Below are 23,011 nucleotides of genomic sequence, written 5' to 3'. Positions count from 1 at the left end.
TGCATCAAAAGTAGGCTAATCAACAAACTATACAATAAAAACTGGTCAAACATTGGTAGAATTGTCAAATAATATAAGAAAGAGTCAACAATTGTGAAAATAGACAATCTACAAGCGCACAACTGTAGATCGGCTATTTATATGTATCTGTGGAACTGAGTCAAACCATAAGTAATGCCTTAACTCCTACATGCAAGTGCATGTCAGGGTGAGGGGTCCCCAGTTCAAATATGATTCTTTTGAGGGTCTCAGCCTGAAAAGGTAGACTTTTCTTATTTGACCACTGCTCTAGCCCAGTTAATACCTTCTACAGGTGTCATAAAAGTAGTATTGTATTGGAAGTAGTAGTTGTTGTTGTTGTTGTTGTCTACTGAAACTTGCTATTTCTATAGACCGAAAATCACTTTCCATTCCGGTTGTATCCCTGATTATTTTATGCTTGCATGCTTTCAGTTCATTCTAAAATGAAATAATAATTGTATTTTTTTTCTCCAAAGAACTGTGGAAAAAAACAGTCTCAGACGTGAGCAGGGACTTTGCTAGACTATGACTTTAAGTATACTAAGTATAAAATAAAATATTTATTGGTTGCAAAAGCATATCCGCCTGTAATCAACATTGCAAAACAAAGTGCATCAGCAAAGGAATGCAATGCGCAAGGCCACAGAAAACGACCTAACATACAGGCACTGTGGGGGAATTAAAATCAATTCTAGCCAGTGGTGTAAAGTAACATATACTCAAGTAAAGTACAACTTTGAGGTATTTGAGTATTTCCAACTTTCAGTACTTTTACTTCTACTCCACTACATCTCAGAGCCAAACATTATACACATTATGTCCATTTGAAAATAGGCGATCTACAAGCTCACATTGTGAGCCTGTAGGATTTTTTTGACATTTTATATTTGAAAAGTTCTGAAATGGGACATAATGATTACTTTCTACTTTTGGTACTTTTAACTCAGGTACATTGGGAATTCCAGACTTTTACTTGTAACAGAGTATTGCTACTTTCGCTTAAAGAATGTGAGAACTTTTTCCACCACTGATTCTTAGGCTACTTCAAGTAATCAGCATCACAGTGGGCATATGGTGATTACTAACACCATACAGTACCAAAGATTGTACCATTACAGTAGAGGCTCAGCCAGGCAAAGATCAACAGCCCAGACGACCGTGGACACTAGCACACACTGGAGACCCCCAGAGCCATTGAGATAGAAAAAGATGTGTCAGTGAGGGGTCAGAAACACAACAGATCACGTCGTCTCGTGTAGCCTCAGACAATCAGAGATCGCCGCCTACTAATACGTCTGGGGAAATCTAAATTCATAGAATAGGACCTTGCCTGGGCAGGTGTGCACAGTATATCGTCACTGTCGGGCAGAAACCTCGTATCTCCAAGTTCCAAGTTTGTAGTTTTTTCACCAAGTAAAGCTCTGCTTCATCATACAAGGCTGTCGCACAAAAGTAGTGAAAACAGCCAATCTACAAGCACACAACGCCTCGCACTGCGAGGCGTTGTGTGCTTGTAGATCTGCTGTTTTCACTAGTTTAGTTCATTTTTAAAATGATAAATACAAAAGGAACAGTCTTGGACATACAAGGTTTCCACCCGACAATGACGATATGAGGGATTGAATGTATAGGAGTCTCAGAAGTAATGTTGGAGAAGAACCCAGATGTATCAATGATGTCAGTCATCTCCAAATGTGGGCATTGTTTCAGCATGCGGATGTTACCATGGCGGGAAACGAATGCCCAGTAGCCTATACAGACGGCGGTATCAGTGATGTCAGAAATGTGGGCACTGTTTCTTCCGCTTATGCCCATATATGGTGTTCTTGTGTCCTATGCCCATATATGGTGTTCCGTGGCCAGGCCATTATGTGGCGTCCGTACTACTGAAGACAGACAGACGGCAGACAGACAGACAGACATTCAGGCCTGGACAGCAGGAAAAAACTAAGTTAACATACACTGATTTGAAGACCAATCCTGATACCCTCATATGAAGGGTCACCCTTTTGACCTTTTGAGAACAAATTCAGATTTTGTCTCATTGTAGTCCTATTTTAGTTACCTGAAATTGTTTAGTCTTAGTCTAGTCTTAGTCAACTATCGTGAACATAACAATATTTTGTGGCTGGGTATGTGTCTGTAGCCTTTTTCCTCAGCGTTTTGCCATAGTAAAATGTGTGTGTGTAGCATAGCTTGTACATCCTAGACTCAAATCCTAGTCTGAAGACGTTATGCAAGCACGACCACCGCTCACTTCACATTGGGTGTGATGTTTTAGTCTCAGTCTTACTCTTAGCCAACAAATTAACACTGATGCAATGCTGTTATTGTTTTCATTCCCCAATTGTTTCCACACAGTTTTAGCCCATTCATCGAAAGAAGTCATCACCGGACATAACAGGAGATCTCTGACCCTGATTACAGGGGGCTACCTGTACAGGTCACATGGTTCATGTATCGCTCGTGATTCATCAATATACGTGAAGATTCAATGTTTGGAACTATACAGCATAGCGTTTGGAACTATTGGTTGCCCGCTGGCAAGCGTTACTATTATTTTTGCTCTTGCTATTTCTGAACACAGCAAAACAAATTCAACATCAACTGTGTGGTGGTACATTAGCATACATTATTGAATGTTCTTTGTTCGATCCACCTTTGCTGTAAAATAACAGCCCGATGGAGTGAACGAAGATGATGCAACTACTCTTTTCATCTCAATTGTTTTGGATGCCCCCCCCCCCCCCCTCCCCCCCTGCAAAGACATAGGGTCACGCGCTGCGTGCACTGCATACATTGTGGCCAATTGCCTGCATGTGCTTATAATCCCGTAATACAAAAAATACTAAAATATGAATAAAACATTATTTATTTATTTAACCTTACTGAGTTTAATTGGCCCTCTGGTCACAGGGCACAGCAAATATGTACCTGGGGATGCATATCAAATATTCATATAAACAAGAAATTCTATATTTATAAAACAAGCTTATTGCAGGTGGTGCTCTGATGAAAACTATAGTATATTATAGTCTTGTCTATCATCATTGTGAGCAATGTGTCAACAATAGTGAACGTTTCTGCCCTAATATGCCTATACAAACTCCTTGAATGATCCTACATACAGTATACTGTACTATTCTTCTTCTTTTCTCTATTAACAGAAAGTCACCTTGAGCCTATAAATGTCTATTTTTGAAGGTGGAGCTGTAATAGAGAGTGAGTCAGATCATTTTCTCCCACCGAACCCACTTTAGCCTTGAAGGTTAAAAATACAGTGTAATTGCAGTTTTTTAAAAGCTCGAGCCAACACTAACAGTGTACTAACCGTTTATATTTTATGCAATCTTTTAAACTAAGGTTTCTTTTTTTTATGTATTCAGCGCAATTTAAGTATCTCTCTGGAACTGTTTGTTCACTCCCCTCTCTTTGCTGAAATAGAAACCTTGTCTCTTTGCTTCAAATCTGGACTCGTGATCAATGGTTGTTCACATTCCTGTCTCGTCGTCGGCTGTATACATTTTGAATCAAAATTGACCACACACAGAACACATACTGCACATGCACACACATACACAAAACATACATGCAAACGTGCAGACACATACGAATGCTCACTCACACACGCACGCACGCGGCACGCACGCACGCACGCACGCACGCACGCACGCACGTACGCACGCACGCACTTTCCAATAATAATTAGCATCTATTATATTAATACCAGCAGTTACATCATGTGTGCGAGTCTCATACACTTTACTATACTTTACATAACACTGCAGGATCACTAAAAACGTGCACGCGCGCGCGCGCACACACACACACACACACACACACACACACACACACACACACACACACACACACACACACACACACACACACACACACACACACACACACACACACACACACACACACACACACACAGTAGCTACCTAGCAGGGCCATGAAGCAGATGCAGATGGCAAAGAGGGAGCTGAAGCTGAGGCCCACGTCGTCTCTGTAGATGGCCAGCGTGGTTTCACAGTGGCGCCCCCTGTAGCCCTCGGGGCAGTGGCACGTGAACTTGGAGGGGGTCTGGGCCACGCAGGTCCCTCGGTGACAGGGCCGCGTGGCGCACAGCGTGTACAGGCACGTTTTCCTGGTCCCGTTCACGCGCAACATGTGACCGGGTGGACACCTGCGGGGATTGTAGAGGGAGAACAGGAGCAGGGAGCAGAGAGAGAGAGAGAGAGAGAGAGAGAGAGAGAGAGAGAGAGAGAGAGAGAGAGAGAGAGATGGAGAGAAGGGAGAGGGAACAGGGACGTGCAGAGAATGTTAGAGAGACATTTCTAAAAGTGCCTTTTGGTGTAAATAAGGGCCTTAGTTTGTGAGCTTGGAGGTCGGCTATTTTGCTTGATACCACACTGAACTAAGCATAATCAAGTCAATACTACGGCATGGATTTCTACACAGAGAGGGCAATTCTTTCAGCATAAGATGCTGCATACAAGTTCAGGAGAGGTTGGACAAGGAAATTTATGCTGCCTTCAGGTATGGCATGGAAGGAGGGCATTTGCATTTCTTTCACCATATGGTAGTAAAAACTGCATTCATGTGCTGGAGAGGGCACCTTTTACAGACGGGTCAAGCCCTGTTTGATGTCTATGTGTTCCCGTGCCTGGGAGGGAAGTAGGGAGAGGGATTTAAAGAAGTAAGAGGTTGAGACGTGATGAGGGGAAGGAATTGAGTTTGAGATGGAAGGGAGAGGAAGATTGGGTGGGAAAAAAGGGGTATGATATGAATAAAATTAATTTAAGGGTTCTAGTTAAAATTCTGCTAACGCCAGTTGGACTGGTACCTTGAAGGGGCCAAGCGGTGTCAATTTATTGGTCAATTTATTTTGTATATGATTACTTCCTTGTTTAGTAAAATGGGCAAAACAGAACTTCATAAATAATGTGCATCTATAAATCTACAAAACTGCATCACCACACGATTTTGATGAGGTTCACTGTAAAAGTAAGCGATGCATACATTTATTTATAGGTTAGAGTTTCATAAAAATTATGGAATAATTGGCCTCATTAACCTTTCCTATGTGCCTGCATAGTGTGGGACGCTTTTGAACTTGCTGAGTACAAACTATACTAGTATAGTGTTAATTACAAGGCTGGGAGGTAACTGAACCCTATAATACCCAGAATTGGAGGCAGATTTGCAGTTATGTTCCACTGCCACTTTATGCATAGCAGCTAAAATACGCTATTTTGCACTTTCAAAAGTCGGCGTCCTCAGTCATACGTTTGCTAATTTAAATATCCAAAAGGGAAAGACTTCACAAGTCTATGATGGACAATAACCTCTTCATATGGGCCAATCTCAGTGTGTATGGTTATGGTAATATTTCACAATTTTCTGCCGTGGGTGGGGCTTTGGGCATGTGTATTGTATGTACTGAATGGCAGCCACTCTTTTCTTTGGGAATGCAGACGGTTTCAGTGCCTGAGGGAAATAGGGATGGATATTCCCTCCTACAGTATACTGCAGGCCAATCGTCAGAGTTCAACAACAAAATTATACATTAGCCTCTCACAAATCCGTTAAAACTACTCAGAAACACAGCTCCGCAACAAATGAATTGGGAAGAAATGGATATGCTGACTGTGACAGTAATTAGATGATGACTCCACGTAAATAGGACAACTTTGTCTTCTGGCTCGGTTCAGAAAAAGAAAACATAATGTAATTTAAAGTTAAATTGCCATAACAGCTCAAACAAAACAATTCAATGGATTCAATGTCACAGCTAGGTTGTACACTGACGGTGCCATTAGAGGCGACTTGTATTTTGACAAATAATTTGGAGGTTCCGTAATTGTGCTCTTTTCAGCTTACAAATGTTCCACATTAAGCCATGTTTACACTTCCAATCAGCATGAGTTTATTTAGCATAATATTGTTATTCCTGGTATAGAATGCAGTAGCTGTGGGAGGTTGAGTGCTGCTGGTATTAGCATGTACTCCATCTGGGAACCCATCCAGTAAAAGAATGGCTTTTTGTCGGGTATGATGCAAATTGGAAATGAATGTTTTGCAACACCTGTTTTTTGTAGCCTTACCTTAAGACGCATTCTGCCGAGACTTTCGCATTATGACTTTGGGGCGGCGGCAGAAGCGTCTTACCGACTAGTCAGACAGGTCAGGGGCATGGTCTGCTATTGCGGCTCTACACATGCACAAATGCGAAATATAGCTTCCGGGCAAGTTCTGCAAGATGTATGCGACTTGTCCGGAAGCCTTGTTTAATGTATTAGTCCGTATTTTTAAATAAAATTAGTTTTTACCAAGTGTACTGCTTTTCCTCGTTTGCTACAATGTTAGCTGCAACAGCGCCTGTTGGTGGCTGGAAGCATTATTGTGCATTCTTCCGTATACACACACATATGTCATGTCCTTGTATGAGCGAATGTGGGAATGGATGAACGTCACGTGATAAGTGCAGCCATGTTTATCCAAACCAGCGAAGCTCAATTTGGAATCGACACACACTTAGTAAAAACTAATTTTATTTAAAAATACGGACTAATACATTAAACAAGGCTTCCGGACAAGTCGCATACATCTTGCAGAACTTGTACGGAAGCTATATTTCGCATTTGTGCATGTGTAGAGCCGCAATAGCAGTTTTGCCGACCATGCCCCCGACCTGTCTGACTTGTCGGTAAGACGCTTCTGCCGCCGCCCCAAAGTCATAATGCGAAAGTCTCGTCAGAATGCGTCTTAATGTAAGGCTATGTTTTTTGTACCTGTGTTAAAGCGCCATTCAAACCGGTAACGATAACTATATTGTTCACCATTGTATGTTTTTGTTATAGTCGGTGTGAACACTGCATTTAAACCACACAATGTTTACCCAATATAGCTATATTTTTAAAGATTTGTTTTTTGGGCTTTTATGCCTTTATTCGATAGGACAGTAGACTGACAGGAAATGGGGGTGTAGATAGGGAGTGACATGCGGCAAAGGTCGTCCGGATCGGGAATCGAACCGGGGACGCCGTCAGGCATCAATGCCTATGTGGCAATGCCTTACATGTATGTGGTATGCACCTGGACCAGTAGGCAGGTGGGCGTCCCTATGTTTACCCAATATTGACTAAATATTCAGGCCTATAAACAGGATTTTGATGATATCCTATATTAAAATTGGCTAATGGGAGGGCGGGTGGGCGGACCACTGCCACGTCACTCATGGTACACAGACAGATACAGAGATCGCTATATGGGCACAAAAGGGAGACAGACTTTGCCTGCAGACATTCTGTACAATTTATTTTTGTAGCACTACATAACTACATAGCACTTCATAACTAAACCGTGGCAGCTGCCATTATCGAAAACAAGATCACCACCGAGTGTTCCACTTTTTTTTCTTTTTTTTTATCTTTGTGGAAAATGATGTTCGATTGGCAGATGCACTCTAACATGGTTTTAGGGGACCAAATGAGCTTCTAGTGGCCAGACTATAAAAGAGAGTGGTGCAATTTCTTGTTCATCCTGTCCTGTCCATTTATATTGCAACAAAGGAGCCATGGTTTTCATGAAAGTAGTACATAGTGCCTCTTTATAATGGGACCGACTGGTGAAAGTGAGCGAGATTAGAGCCGCAAAGGAATAAAAATGTGGACGGATCAAAGGGCATTTTGAGGTTCGATAACAAACAATAAGAGAATGAAAAGGTGCAGCGGAGCACAGCTGCTTAGTTGAAGTTAAAGAAGAATATTTGGAGTGGAGGAGAGGAGGAAAGACATTACTAAAACACTTGGGAAATTAGAGAGGCACACATGACCCGAAATCTATATTGTGTATATACTGTATATACAGTAGGGCTATACGTAGCATTAAGAGCTCTCTGACTTGTTGTGCTTCAGCAGTGATGGGTTCAGAGGTTTGACACACTACAGTGGAGTGAGTACTGCTGGCGCTAAGCGGCAGGCGCAGCGGTGCGCGGAGGTCTTTGCACTGCATTGTGGAGGTCGCCACCATTTGGCTGAAGTTTTGACTAGTTGACCTTTTGCACGCGGCAGTAATGTATAGTGGCAATCCCCACCGGTCCAATACAAAGGAGAAGTCAAGTAGGAGGGAAGTGTGAGATCTTTGTTCATTCTGTCTGGACAAGCTTTCGTGTTGTTGACATTAAGTGTGTTGAAAGTAGCCTGGGGTGGTAAATGGTGCAATTATATAGCACCTTTTTCCAAGGCACTTTACAGAGATTGTGCATTACATTCACCCATTCACACACATTCATACACCGATGGCGGAGGAAACCATGCAAGGCACCAACCTGCTCATCTGGAGCAATTGGGGGTTCAGAGTCTTGCTCAAGGACACTTCGACAGTGACTCTGGGGGAGCCCGGGATCGAACTGGGAAACTTGCAGTTGTCAAGCGGCCACTCTACCCCTCTGCCACATTTTAGGCCACCCATATCAAAATCTGGCATGGCTTTCCCCTGCTATTTAAACAGCACATTTGATAGTAAGATTTACCGACAGTGTATGGTTCACAATGCGCACACACTCTGCTTGCAATCAAAATACACCTGGAATTACAAGGTGTCAAATAAATAAATAAATAGTCAACCGCAAGGCACTTGAGCAATGTGCTTTAGACCATGCACCATAGATAATCTAAATAGGACCCCTGAGTGTCAGTAATTTATAGCATTTAATGACCCTCTGAACAAAGTCTAGGTCGGTTCTTTCAACTGATCTGTCTCTTATAGTAGCCTATACAAACCATAATAATCTTTATTTTATCCACCGCTATCTCACTAAAGGACATAATGAACCCTTTTCTGTCCTTCTCTCCTGTTCTCACTCTCTGCACACCTAGCAATTAATCAGACATTTTGCTTGGCACTCTCCTCTGTGAGACTAGCCCACTGCAACCTACTGGACCGGAGTTTGGATTCTTGACAATCACTCATTGACACTGCCAAGACAATACACACCCTTGGAGCTGGAGAAACCCGCCGCGGACGCCTGAGTGTCTTTATGTCATCGTCTTTGTGGGGGGTTTATTGCTCTTATCCAGGGGCGTCACAAGGGGGGGAAAGTGGGACTGAGTAACTAGGGCCCAAGGTGGAGGGGCCTGGAATTATTTTATACTTTAGCTATTGAGAAATAGCAGATATACAAGGTCACGAGCTTGTACTTCTGCCATTTTTGAAAAGTTGCGAAAATGTGTGCAAATCTTTGAATATTATGTATTTTTTAAGCAAACATTTGTAACTCAAATTTTGCTTCTGGGGGGACCCTGGAACTAAATATTTTGAGATGGGGGTCCGTGGGGGTCCTTCACATGAAAAAGTTTGACCACCACTGACATAGAAATATAGGTTTTTCAAAAAACCTCAGAAGGGTTTGAAATATTCAAAGACTACAAGCTCGCAGCTCGGCACTCGGTGCCGCGCTGTGAGCTTGTATATCTGCTATTTTTCAATAGTTGAGGTACCCAGGGCCCAGAATTTGGTGCAACTTGGTGCTCTTAACTATGTTATGTTTACAAAACCAACTGATCTGATCTCAAAATATTTAATGAAAAGGTTTAAATAACTGGTTGAAATCAAACCAAAGCTGCAAACACAAATGTAAGACACGTTTTAAAATGTTAACGTCACCGCTTTCATGACTGTAATTTGGGAATGTTAATGCTTTTGTACTTGTTTAGATTAGAGCGTCAATGTCCATTTTGTAATTGATAATTTCTTTGTCAAGTCTCAAATTGGCCTCGGTGATAAACGGTTTGATATCTTTTATAACTTGATACATTGTGTTTTGTATTGTCCCTGTCAAATACACATATAAATAAAATAACATTATTAAAGTCACAATGTCTTTGTATCAGATAAACTATATATATATATATATATATATATATATATATATATATATATATATATATATATATATATATATATATATATATATATATTCGATTTCAATACAAAACACAAAGGTACTGCCTTGTATTACAGTACGTCAAGTTTATATTATATTGTATTTAAGACTTATTTCATGGGTGAATTAAATGATTTGGTTGGTTATTTAAAATCCTCTCCCTAGCCTAGACAAAGTTAGGGGAGGATGAGAGTTAACAGCCTAAGGCAGGTTGTCTCATATTTCAGCTCTGCCCCAAGGTATAGCCTAAAGGCACACATGCAAATTGAAGATTCCTCCCCACACTGTTAAAAGTGTGGGGAGGTTAAAATTCAAGGACTTGCTAAGTTGCTCTCCCTCTCTTTTTGGACTCCCACAAAAGCCCCTTCTACACAGGCTGTTCAAGACTCATTATTTTGCCCTCGCTGTTCTATATAGAAGGTACAGCCAAAATTGTGAACTGTACGGTCATACAATGCCTTTGTAAAATACATTGCCGGTGTGACATCGACGGTTCTCAAACTACTCCCTGCTTATCTTAAATGTCTTCTCCAAAGTCCTCATACCAATTACCCTACTGTAAATGAATAGGTCTAGTAGTCTAAATGAACAACACATACTGTATATACCTGTAGATCTTTTGTGTCGCGAACTTGTGTGAGTTCTGTCTGCGGCTGTGCTGCTCAAATTGAACTAAGACGAAATATCAGACCAGGAAAACTACAGCTGGCGGTGCTCTACTACTACCAAATCCTATTTGGTTAAACGTGTACACTCTCAGAGCTCCATTTGTACACTCTCAGAGTTATGGGGGTCCTTGCAAATAAAATCTTTGAAAACCACTAGTAGTGGCAGACTCCTAATGTGCCATAGTGTCATCTATCTATAAATGCGAGAAGTCTCTGCGTGTGTGTCTGTCTGTCTGTCTGTCTGTCTGTGTGTCTGTAATCCGCGTATCTCGAGAACCGTTCGTCCCACCGGCTTCAGATTCGGCACACGCGTTCCCCGCCGCGGTTTTCCCGAACCGGCGCGAAACGTTCGGAATCTCCTTATGCGGGGTTGATTGTTGACATAAATGGACAGAGACAAACAGATGGTCAAAGATCTCCATATATGGGCATAAAATGGACGCAGACAGACAGATACAGATATCTCCATATATGGGCATAAATGGACACAGGCAAACAGATGTTCAAAACGGGTCCTATGACAACAGGTATAATGAGGTTTGCATTAAAGGGGGAACCGGCACTGTGTCTGCAACACAGTTGGACAGATACTCCATATATGGGCATAAAGTGGACGCAGATAGACAGATATCTCCATATATGGGCATAAAATGGACCCAGAACTATAACTGCAGTGATCTCCATATATGGACATAAAATGGACGCCGACAGACAGACAGACAGATACAGATATCTCCATATATGGGCATAAATGGACACAGGCAGACAGATGGTCAAAACGGGTCCTATGAAAACAGGTATAATGGGGTTTGAATTAAAGGGCGGGGCATTCATTCCCTATTTACATTGTTCCGAGTTGGCCAGGTCGCCGACTAGACGCTGGGCCGCCCTTCGGGCGGCCCAGCTTCTAGTATAGTAAATAAGTGGAGACTGACATTCAGTTAGTATGAAAACCTCAAGCTCATGTATGTCACACCTCACTCTTCTGACATCACAATGATGACTTGGCCAGCTCAGCAGAAGGATATAGCTGACCTGTTCTGAAATTACCATGATGACTCGACCAGCTCATCGTTCTCAACGGGCCCGGAAATTAAGGCCTGGACCTAACTGGGCCCTATCTGGTCCGGTCCGAGGCCCCGTCTGGGCCTTACCAATTAGCATAGATTTTACGCCCTATACCCGGCCCGAAAACGTCAATATCAAGTCCATATATGAGCATTCCCGGATGATGCCCTGCAATGTTAGGGCAACCCCATATATGGAGATCCCTGATGTCATCAATATTGAGCCCATATATGGGAATGCCCATATATGGACATAATGTGTCAGTCTCATGTGGTCTATGACGTCAAGCATCTATGATGTCAGACCTCAATGAGCCATCAGCCAAACCACAGCTGAAACGTGGACCTCACCGAGTCAAGAAGACCGCAGCCTCCAGCCACACATCTGGCTGAGATCCTCTGAAACAGGTCAGCTCAGTAAATTAGATCATTTATTGAGCATGGGACTAGTTTATCAGAAATCTAATTTAGCCCTTAAAATCCCCTCATTGCATTACCCGTGAAAAGGCTGTATTTGGGTTTTATTTTCGTGTGATTATACTGTAGACATGGCATCGTAATAATCTACTCGACTACTCGTGCACCTGCTTTCATTGATTTTTTTTCATAATCAATCCCATTTACCAGCATTAACCTTAATTTCACTGCGTTGTGATTTTCATTATTCTATAGTGTAAACAGGGGTGTAGTAGAATTGTTTAATTGTGTCAGAGAGAGAGAGAGAGAGAGAGAGAGAGAGAGAGAGAGAGTGCGTGCGTGCGTGCTGGTTGTTAAGTAAGCAATTTACCCCGAGTGAGAGGACATTATGCTCTCATAATGTCCGCAGTGCGGGTGTGATCGGACGAGGCGCCAGCCGAGTCCGATAACACCCGCACTCAGGACATTATGAGAGCATAATGTCCGACCCCGAGTGGTAAATAGCTTTTCTACCACTTTTTCCCGTATACATGAAAGAAAACACATAGTTGTAACTTGCAAGGATCTTAAGTTACAATCATTATTGCCTATAAAACTTCCGCCATAACAACAAATAGTGCCACAAACAACATCTTCTACTCACCACCAGATGGCGCCAACTCCATGCTGAGACAGATGTCTAGCTTACGCGACCGAGTATTTCCCGGTGAATCTGTGCGCAAAGGTGGGGGCCGATGGGCAAGGAGGGTTGCGAGCTTATGAGAAACAACTAAAATAAGACCTTAAAACCTGGCGAAAACAGTTGCGTGCATTAGCGCAAATGGAAAACATTCAATTAACTTCTGAAAAGCCTACACGGCCTTTAAACAGCGTGCATACGGTGCATTAGATGAGGATAAATGAAATCATTAAATGGAAATCATTAAATTAACTTCTGAAAAGGCTTCTTCTAAGCCTACACTATATAGCCTACTAAAAACGAGTGAATCTTGCCACACGTGAATAATTGTGGTTCAGTGGTTGTAAACAATAACACAGACAATATAAAATCCTTAGTCTAGTTGTGGGAAGAAAAGGATATCATCATCATCATGGCCCCAAATAACTTTTAAATATCTTGCAATTGGAGACGAGTCTCTTACTAAATTGGCAAGAGTGCCTCTCATTTTCAATACATAAAGGCTAAGCTATAGAACCTCTCCATCATCAGCAATAGTCAGTGGTGGTGCGTGTCCCCCAGACCCCCACACTCCCAAGCCCCCACCTTTGCGCACAGATTCACCGGGAAATACTCGGTCGCCTAGCTTACAGCTAAGCTAACGTCAGTTAAAAGCACCGTTCCGGCCGTAAATAGAGGCTGTTCGCTTCCAGAAAGGCATAGGTTCAGAGAAAAGGGGCTTTAAAGTTGGCGGATTGCATTGGATCCAAATAAATCGGCGACGATAGTACGCACGTTAGTAAACATAGGACAGCTGCGACCGTCATTTGTTGGTGGGGGGAAAGGTGTTCCGACCATAGGTTCCGACTCCCTCCTGAAGTCCCCGGATGCGTTCATCGCGTATTGATCTCGGAAATGTGCCTCATTTGCATGTACATCCGGGCATTTCACACATTCCGGCTATTGTGGCCTCATTTACTACTGTTTTAAGCCAATCACAATCCAGTATTTGAACACGTGACTCGAAAAAGTGGTAGAATTGCATGTTTACCTGCATTCGTGGACCCTCCACAGGTCAACACATGTGAAGGGGGGGCTACATTGGTTCCTTTTGCAGGAGTCAGAGGAACAACCCAGAGAAAGCCCCTGCATGCTGACTTGGGAGACCCCATCTCTCGGCTGGCTGTCCAATGGGATGTAATGACCGTTGAGCCGCAAGTCCCTCATGCAGCCTGGCCAATGATGAACGGACAGAAGACAGAGCAGAAGAGAAACATGCACGGGTTATGCACAAACATATTTCCAATTCCATACATGGTGCACACACACGTACGCACGTCGCACGCACGCGCACACACACAAACGCACACACACACGGACGCACACACACGTATGCAGAAACACACACACACACGCACACACTTACTTTCTCTGTCACGTCTGCCTCTTTTGACAGGGGAAGGCTTTTAGAGTCCATTTAATAAACATGCTTATTTTCTCTTTCTGCCTGGGGCAACACTGTCTGTACTGTATCTCTCACAGCAGGGACTTCACTTTCCTTCTCTCTCTCTCTCTCTCTCTCTCTCTATCTCTATCTCTCTCTCTCACTCTCTCACTCTCTCTACCCCTCCTCCCTCCATGCACTCCCTCCATCCCTCGTTGGGAAGGCCATCACCCCAGCTAAGTGTGGAGGTGCATTTGGAGGAATTAAACACTAAACCGACCAATAAATCATTCATTAGCATCTATATAAAAGCTTCCCTAGAAAGCAAAGTGGTTATGAGTTTATAAAAAAGGGCATAATTCTAGCAAAACCCTTCAGTGGGAATGTTTGTTCTCGTGGCTTGTGCATCCTGAACTGTTAAGCCTATAGCACATTTTAGTGTTTCTCAAAAACAAGTGCATAGTATGTACTGTGCAGTGTGCATGCACATGCCAAGTTTGAACAGTCTAAATCAGTGGTCGAGACCCAAAAGATAAATTTGACATTTGCCCAGGACCCAAACTAGTGAAAACAGTAGATCTACAAGCTCACAATGCGACGCTTCGCTTCTTAGATTTGTCTTTTTCATATTTATTAATGAAATGTTTTTCTTTTATTCATGAAAATCTTAGATTTTTAGGGAATTTTTCTTTTAACTCATACAGTGCCTATCCCGAACAAGTTCGGCTTTATTTCAATCCAATACAATTTTTGTTTTATTAATTGACTTACCCTGAGCTGCTTGTAGAGTCGTGGGTGGTCCTGGCTCGTCCTACGCTAGCCAGCTAGCCATTTTACATGGTCCGACGATATATTCCATTAAAAATGGTTTAAAATACATTTTTGAGCCCCCCAATGTTCACCGAATGTTCAGCGCCGCTTCCGGAACGACGTCCAGTGTGCCTATCCCGAACATGTTCGGCTTTTTTAATGAAATGAATAAAATGATCCGAGGCCTTCTGAAGCCTGGGCCTAAATTTTCAATCCAGTGTTCGAAATCCGGCCGCCCCCCGGCCGGCCGTTAGCGAGTAACGTAGCCGCGAATCGCCGCCGAATCCAATGAAAAACCACATCTTTGGAGGCCCATATCTCTGGATTGTGTTTTTAGGGATGCGGCGTGAGGTTTATTTACGGCGAAATCGCCTAAAAATGATCTTTTAAATGACAAAATGCTAATAGCTATTCTGTAGCCATTTTCATCCGGGACCTTTCCATGACGTGCACAAACGTGAGCACGCGCGTCACTGCAACGTGAGTCCCCGGATGCTAATACGCTCGCCTATGAGAGATACCCTGGCATTCTTTGGCGCCCTCTAGGGGCTGGCACTAAAACGGTTAAATGTTTTGAAATAATATATATATATTGTTTTTAAATGTAAGAAACAAAAAATCGAACTTCGGTTTGAAGTGGAGCGGCGAATTTGAGCAGCTTTATACCCTGTATGTGTGTGTGTGTGTCTAGGCAGCCTGTTCCTGTGTTTATAGTTAAAAAATTCGGCCACGCACCGTTGTACTAATGAAACATAACTCCGGCCACGCACTGTTAAAGAAACATAGCGTGCCAGTCAAAGTTCATGCTCAACAGGACAGGGTTGAAGACAGGGCCAGTCCACGACACACAAAGCTAAAATGTGGGAGCGATTCAACGCTCCAAAAATTAAGGGATCCATAAAAATGTGTCCGCGACCCACAAACGGGTCCCGACCCAGTGTTTGGAAACCAGTGGTCTAAAAACCATCATGCTATTTGAGCATTTTGAGGCTATTCTTTCTGCCGTTGCTCTGTAGCAGTTCTCTGTCAAATGGCCCACTGAGACAAGTCTAAATATATTTTCTTTTTCAGTCAAAGTGTTTGGAGATTGTACAGTATTGTACAGTATCTCTCCTTGAGGAGAAAGTTCCCCTGGACTCAATCTCGGTTCCTCTTCTAAAGACTCAATATTATTATGCAAAACCTTTGGCTCCCTCGACACAGTAAAAAGCTAGCACTGGCAATCTGGTCTGGCAGAAAATCAACAACTGACTCGCCTGCAAGTCAACCGGGGTCTCACTGCTCCACTAGTATAAATCAATCACGAACTGCATGAAACCCCTCCACTTCCACCCTGGACACCCTTGTTCCACTGATTCCCGATCACTGCGCCGGGACCCATTTGTGGGTCGCAAACACATTTTTATGGGTTCCTTAATTTTTGTTTCCTACATTTAGTTTTTAATTATTATTATTTCAAAACATTTTCAAAAAACATTCCCCCCAAAAGCTAAGATTGTCATGAATAATAATAAAAGAAAAGCCATGATTCTTCTTAGTAATTTCATTAAAGATGTGGTGACATGATTCTTTTCCCCCTCTAAAACATGATGATCAGGTATTATGATTATACTAGGAGGAAGATTTGTTTCCTGGACCCGGAAGAGCGTTCCAATTCTGGATGGCATTACACTGGCCTCCAGCACCACCTCAAGGAATATACAGTAAACCAGCTACACAACACTGCAAGAATCACACACATTGTGTCTCAAAAACATACAGAAAAATGAATCCACTCCAGGGGTCGCCAACTTGTCCGTGTACACAGACAAATGTGTCCAATCCATGGCAAGACTTGTTGTTGTGTGTGGCAAATTTTAGATTTTGTTTTTACATAAACATTATAATGCTTTTATTTTGATCATAAGACCCACGTACTGAATGTCAAGTCTCCATGTTTTCTTCAGAGTATCTGTGAGACTGAGACTGAACGCCACTATTGTCTGCTCATTTTGTATGTCGATGGCAAAGATAAGACATCATGGTGATTACCCCTGAACCACACATTTGTTACCATACATTCTTAATATTTACCCATTTTGGCCCCAATAACAATTTTGACGCAGTTTTTGTGTGTTGTCACTGCTACAGTATATCCAAATGACTCTCCTGCCAGTGAGGAGCCCCCACCAGAAGGATGTAGACTTGTAGAGCCTCCGTCCAAATGCCCCCACCGAGCACTCCCTACTGACAGGTGCCGACCCAGCCCATATACTGTAGGAGTACGTGCAGTGACAGGTATCACCCTCCTCTCCCTCCCGCCTTTAGCCCTCTCCATCTCCACCACTACTCCCCCTCAATATCCATCCTCTCCTCCATTCCCTCTCATCCTACCTCTCCATCCTCTCATCTCCTCCCTCTCTCCATCTGTTCGTGTTCCAAATGCATGTGTTGCTAACATTGAGTGCATGCATGGCCCATCAATGTGTTTTTCTAATTGAACTTTTCTTGCGTTTCCATGGAGCATTTCCATGGAGTACGGCCGTAGACTCACAGCTGCGAATCGAGGGCTTCCATATGATACGACTGTGGACTGTTATCATAGCTGCTGTTTTTTTGTTTTTGTACTTGTTAAAGTTGTTACTAGTGTTACTGTTATAATTGTTGTTGTTGTTGTCGTACATCTTTGTGTCCCCCTCTCTCTCTCTGTATTTTTCCGTCCTTCCAACACAGTCAAGGCAGATGGCTGCCTACCCAAGAGCCTGGTTCTGCTCAAGGTTTTCTTCTGGTTAAAGGGGAGTTTAAACTGGCCGTGATTTGGCGTTGAGTTGAACAGATTTTTGATTCTTTGCACCGTCATGATCCCCAAACGCTGCCCTCTACTGATTTTGGTGACCCACAATGAACAGTGCAGTCACAATTAGGCCAAAATGTTCACTTGCACACATTATTCCCAAACTATTGGCCATAGAACTGGTTGTGAACCTTACTGCTCCGGAGAAGATGACCCACCTACAGATTTCTGGACTTTCCTCTTGTGCCACCATTAGGACTATATGTTCCACTTTCCACAAAATATATCTCAAAATCTTCTGGCTGATTTACCAGGAAACTTGCTGAGCACATTCATGCTTCCCAGTTGGATGGCCCTTTCTGATTCTGATGCCCCACTGGCCTTTGCTCTAGCCAATCAGGCCAACACCATTTCCCAATTGCACACAAAGTATCTCAAAATCAAATGGACTGATTGCCGTGTACCTTAAAGCACTCTGCATTGGCAAGGATGAAGCCTACTTATTTTGCTGACCCGATGGCCTTTACTCACTGTCCACCCTTGGGCCAAACTTTCCACTTGCACACAACTTATCTCAAAATCTAATGGGAAGATTGCCATGAAACATGCTGCCTGCAGGTTGCCCTCTGGACAAATGTAACAATTATACTTAAAATGATTATTTGAAGTGAAGAGGAATCATGTTGACCACTAACCCACTCATTTGCAGTCTTGCCGGAAGAATACAGTCTTTATTCTTACATTTAATCCCACTGTTAAAGGTTGTCAAAACCTGACATTTCAAATTACGCCACGCACGCACGCACGCACGCACGCACGCACGCACGCACGCACCCACACCCCCCCACACACACACACACACACACACACACACACACACACACACACACACACACACACACACACACACACACACACACACACACACACACACACACACACACACACACACACACACACACACACACACACACACACCCCTAGCCTTCAAGGTTATTTTTTGCTATCATGAAATCCTATGTTCTCTGACTGGACCGGGCTTAACAGGAGCTCGTGGCAGGAACAGTATTAGACTTTAATGATTACCAGGGTGCAATGGGAGCCGACCTTGACCTTGACATATCGACGATAATGATGTTCACGTAATCCTTGGACTCACACTTACAGAATCTGGCCCTGGAAGAGCCGGCCTTGAATGAGACAGGGAACCGCCCAACTGCCCCACTGGAGCCGTTCAGCGGCCAATCACATAGGGCTGTAGCTATATTCTCAGCATCTCCCATGGAGCCACTGATGAGGAATGTTGTGAAGTGAACTGCTGTGTATCAGGTAGACTTGCAAAGGAATGTAAGCGTAACATTATGCCCAATCTACACCTACGCCTTTGGGAAACCATTTAAAAAATAAACATAAACTAACCAGTGAGCGCTCAGTGAGCGGCCTTCTGTCTCTTTTTTTATTTTTCTTCAATCCAAAAGTTAATCATCTCTTCAGGGCAGACTACTGATGATTCCCCACCAGGTTTCATGAACATCTGGCTATCCGCTCTCTAGCTATTTTGCTAACAGACAAACAAACAAACAACCAGAACGGGGTGGGAAAAACAACATCCTCCAACTTTGTCAGCTGAGGGGAGGAAAATCACACCTGTGCTACTTAATGGTATAAAACACCACACACGTCCATATCTCCTTGTATGGGTATATTCTGTCAGTAATCTCCATACATGGAGTTCCGTGCTCATACGGACACGCATACGGACACTCATACATGATAGGGACACTCATACAGCCATAGGGACCTACATACAAAGCCAGACGTTGGGAGTGGTTAGCACCGCTCAAAAATCAACCACTCATCAAACTGAGCGGTGCAGGCTGTGTTGTGCATATCTCCTTGTATGGGCTGTTCTGTCCGTGACATCAGCTGTGGTGATGTCGGTCTCTGCATACTTTCTGTGACGTTAGTCTTGTGTGACAATGGTCTCGTGTGAGCTGTGGTTCCTGTGGAAATAAGCCTCGGCTTTCTAGGATCTCCTTTTAGTTGACCTTGTACCAGTGATTTATTTGTACTGTCATGAAACTGCACTTGTTTCTATTGCAATCTTCTAATAGATTCTTCAATCAATCAAACAATCAAAAACACATAGACACGTTTCTGGCGTGTGTTTCTGCCTTACCTTGGAAGGTCCTGTTCAGCCCCGAGGGGAAGGCGTTCCCCAGCATGACCACGGTGGGGTCGATGACGATCTCCCGGCTCCGCCCCCGCATGCCAGTGACCTCCCGCAGACCTCCGCCGCCATCCAAGCGCAGCGTCATCTCGTTGTCGTGGCGATCCAGGACCACCTCGTGCCACTCGCCGTTGTCCAGGCGGTAGGTGGGCAGGGTGAGGTTGTAGTCTCCGTCGCCCAGGTTGTACAGAACGCACAGGAGCCCCTGGTAGATCTGGAGAGGGAGATACAGGGAGGCAGTTAATTGCGACCGTAGGTCGCATTTACTACCAAAACCTCCACGGGCTGTCTGTGAGTGAGTGAGTCAGTGAGTCCGTCACACTTTTGCCCTGCTCATATCTCCACAACCGTTGCCCCCATCCATGCCAAATTTTGCACACACACTCCTTACCTGCCAAACTACAACCTCCAAGGACCCCCGGAGCTCCAGGAACCCCCAGGTCCCTGGGGGACCCCCAGGTGTAAAAAAATGTCCGTCCGTGAGTCATACGTCACACGTCACACTTTTGCCCTGCTCATATCTCCACAACCGTTGCCCCCATCCATGCCAACTTTTGCACACACACTCCTTACCTGCCAAACTACTACCTCCAAGGACCCCCGGAGCTCCAGGGACAAAAAATGACCAAATGTGCAAAAATGACCAAATGACCACCCCCACGGAGCTGCTCACGGGGAATTCCTGGGGACCACCCACTCCTGGTGCTCCAGAACGGATGCAAAAGTGGTGGCACCCCCAGTGGAGGACCCCCTCCACTGCAGCTCACATAAAATGCCCTAACTCGGCCTAGGAGCGTCCGGGAGAGCCGGGGCCGGTACCTATTCGTCCACCTACGGTCGCTTATCTCCCGATTAGGGAGTCATACTGGTACTTAGAATTATTGAATGCTTTAACCATTGAAAAATAGTAGATACACAAGCTCACAGTGCGGCACCGAGTGCCGCGCTGCGAGCTTGTAGATCTGCTATTTTTGAAAAATTCGTGAAAATGCATGCAAATCTTTGAATATTATGTATTTTCAAAGCGAAGGTTTGTAACTCAAATTTTGCTTCTGGGGGGGTCCCTGGAACTAAATATTTTGAGATGGGGGTCCGTGGCCAAATAAATATAATTTTGGGGGTCCGTCACATGAAAAGGTTTGAGAACCACTGACATAGTAGTCTCTCAAGAACAGACTAACTGAGCTCCAGTTAAGTGAAAAGGACCTTTTCTTTGACGATGGCTGGCCAGATTGCTGACATAGAAACACAGGTTTTTCAAAAAGTCTAAAAATAGCAGATCTACAAGCTCGCAGCGCGGCACTCGGTGCCGCGCTGTGAGCTTGTATATCTGCTATTTTTCAATAGTTAAAGCATAAAATAATGATACACAATATAGTTTACCCATTCTGAATGGGTACTGTATTTACTGTTAGTACATTTTGAGGTATTTGCACTTTACTTCAGTATTTCCAACTTCCAATACTTAATTTACTTCTACTCCACTACATTTCAGATCCAAATATTGTACTCTCACTCCACTACAATTATTTGAAAACTTTAGTTACTAGTCATTACTTTGTAGATATAAATGATTATATTATACATTAATCCACTTTGGCCCTATTGTACACCAAGGCTATTTGAAAATAGCCGATCTACAAGCACACAATGTATCGCATCGCGGCGCATTGCGAGCTTGTAGATCTGCTATTTTAAAACATTTTGTACTTTTTTGGAAGTGAGGGCTTCAGATTTGACTTGGATCTCAAAATATCCAAATTGATCCAGTTCAGAATAATTTCTGTGCTGTGAGCATTTTATTTTTTACACAAAAAACCTTGGTTATTAAGTGAAATGTGCAGGGGGCCTGAGCCCAGCTTGTGTTTATTTGGATCCTGCTGTGTTAAGGCATAATATTAATGTCAAGGTCTAGAAGATTTTTCTGCAGAAAATACAAGGTGATTTGGTGCCGTGCCGATCAACAGTGTTTCCTCCTGGTTGATGACTAGTCAGTCCCGGCGGGTGCGTGGACGGATATTACAGAGAATAATTTAAACAGATGCAAATTAAAACAAGACATACAGTGGAGTCTTCCGAGAATTTCAATTTATTTCAATTTCTCATTCACACCTTTCCTGGAGGCCCATTGTTTGTTGTCATCTTTCTGCAGCCTGAATTGCCACCAGAAAGGCAAACAAATAATAATCATCCCACACACTTTTTTATTGTTATTCACTTCTTCCTGGATTACACTGAATTACTTGATTGATTGTTTTAATAGAAGTTTGCATAGGAAAAGGTACAAGACAGCAGGGACGTGCAGAGAATGTTAGAGAGGCAGGGGCTGACATTTCTAAAAGGGCACTTTTGGGGAAAATACCGAAAATAGCAGATCTCCAAAGCTTGGAGGTCGGCTATTTTCGGTGCTTGATACCACACTAAACTAAGCATGGATTTCTACACAGAGAGGACAATTCTTATTCTTTCAACTTAAGATGCTACATTCAAGTTCAGGAGAGTTTGGACAAGGCTCTTCTCTTGAATGCTGCGTTCAGGTATGACATGGAAAGAGGGCATCTGCATTTCTTTCACCACAGTAAAAACTGCATTCATGTTCTGGAGAGGGCACTTTTTACAGACGGATAAAAGGGTGTATGATCCGCACTGTGATTGGCCGGTAGTGTATCATGTGGGAGATGACATCATTTTGCCGGGAAATACAGCCCCTGTAACAGCTATGTAGAAAACATATAAAGAAAAGGCTTTTGGGGCTGAAATTAACAGAGTGGGGGTTCTAAAACTTTAGCGATTTAATATTTAGGACAATTTTAAGATGTTATAGTTGCTTCTTCAAAACCATGTGACTTCCATAGGGAATGAATTGGACACTGCTTTACCCCCCCCGCCTCCCCCCAGGTAAAGCATAGGTAACATGCTTTTTGTGTGTGTTGTTACTATTTATACACTTTCCAAGTTGAATTAACACTCA

General features: G+C 43.3%; 1 protein-coding gene across 1 annotated transcript in view; it reads right to left on the bottom strand.

Annotated features, from left to right (window-relative positions):
• Positions 1 to 23,011, bottom strand: part of LOC308288878 (neural-cadherin) — a gene marked incomplete at both ends in the record, with an annotated part of 433,302 nt that overhangs the window by 32,515 nt on the left and 377,776 nt on the right. The window contains 3 exons of the mRNA XM_080730353.1: positions 3,966 to 4,210; positions 13,835 to 14,015; positions 19,990 to 20,254. Coding sequence (XP_080586479.1) covers positions 3,966 to 4,210; positions 13,835 to 14,015; positions 19,990 to 20,254 — 691 coding nt within the window. The remainder of the gene's footprint in view (positions 1 to 3,965; positions 4,211 to 13,834; positions 14,016 to 19,989; positions 20,255 to 23,011) is intronic.

Source organism: Nannobrachium achirus (genome assembly GCF_963921795.1).
Source record: "Nannobrachium achirus genome assembly, chromosome: 7".
In the NCBI taxonomy this organism is placed as follows: domain Eukaryota; kingdom Metazoa; phylum Chordata; class Actinopteri; order Myctophiformes; family Myctophidae; genus Nannobrachium; species Nannobrachium achirus.
The sequence above is the reverse complement of the archived record's forward strand: the minus strand, read 5'-3'. Positions and strand labels throughout refer to the sequence as shown.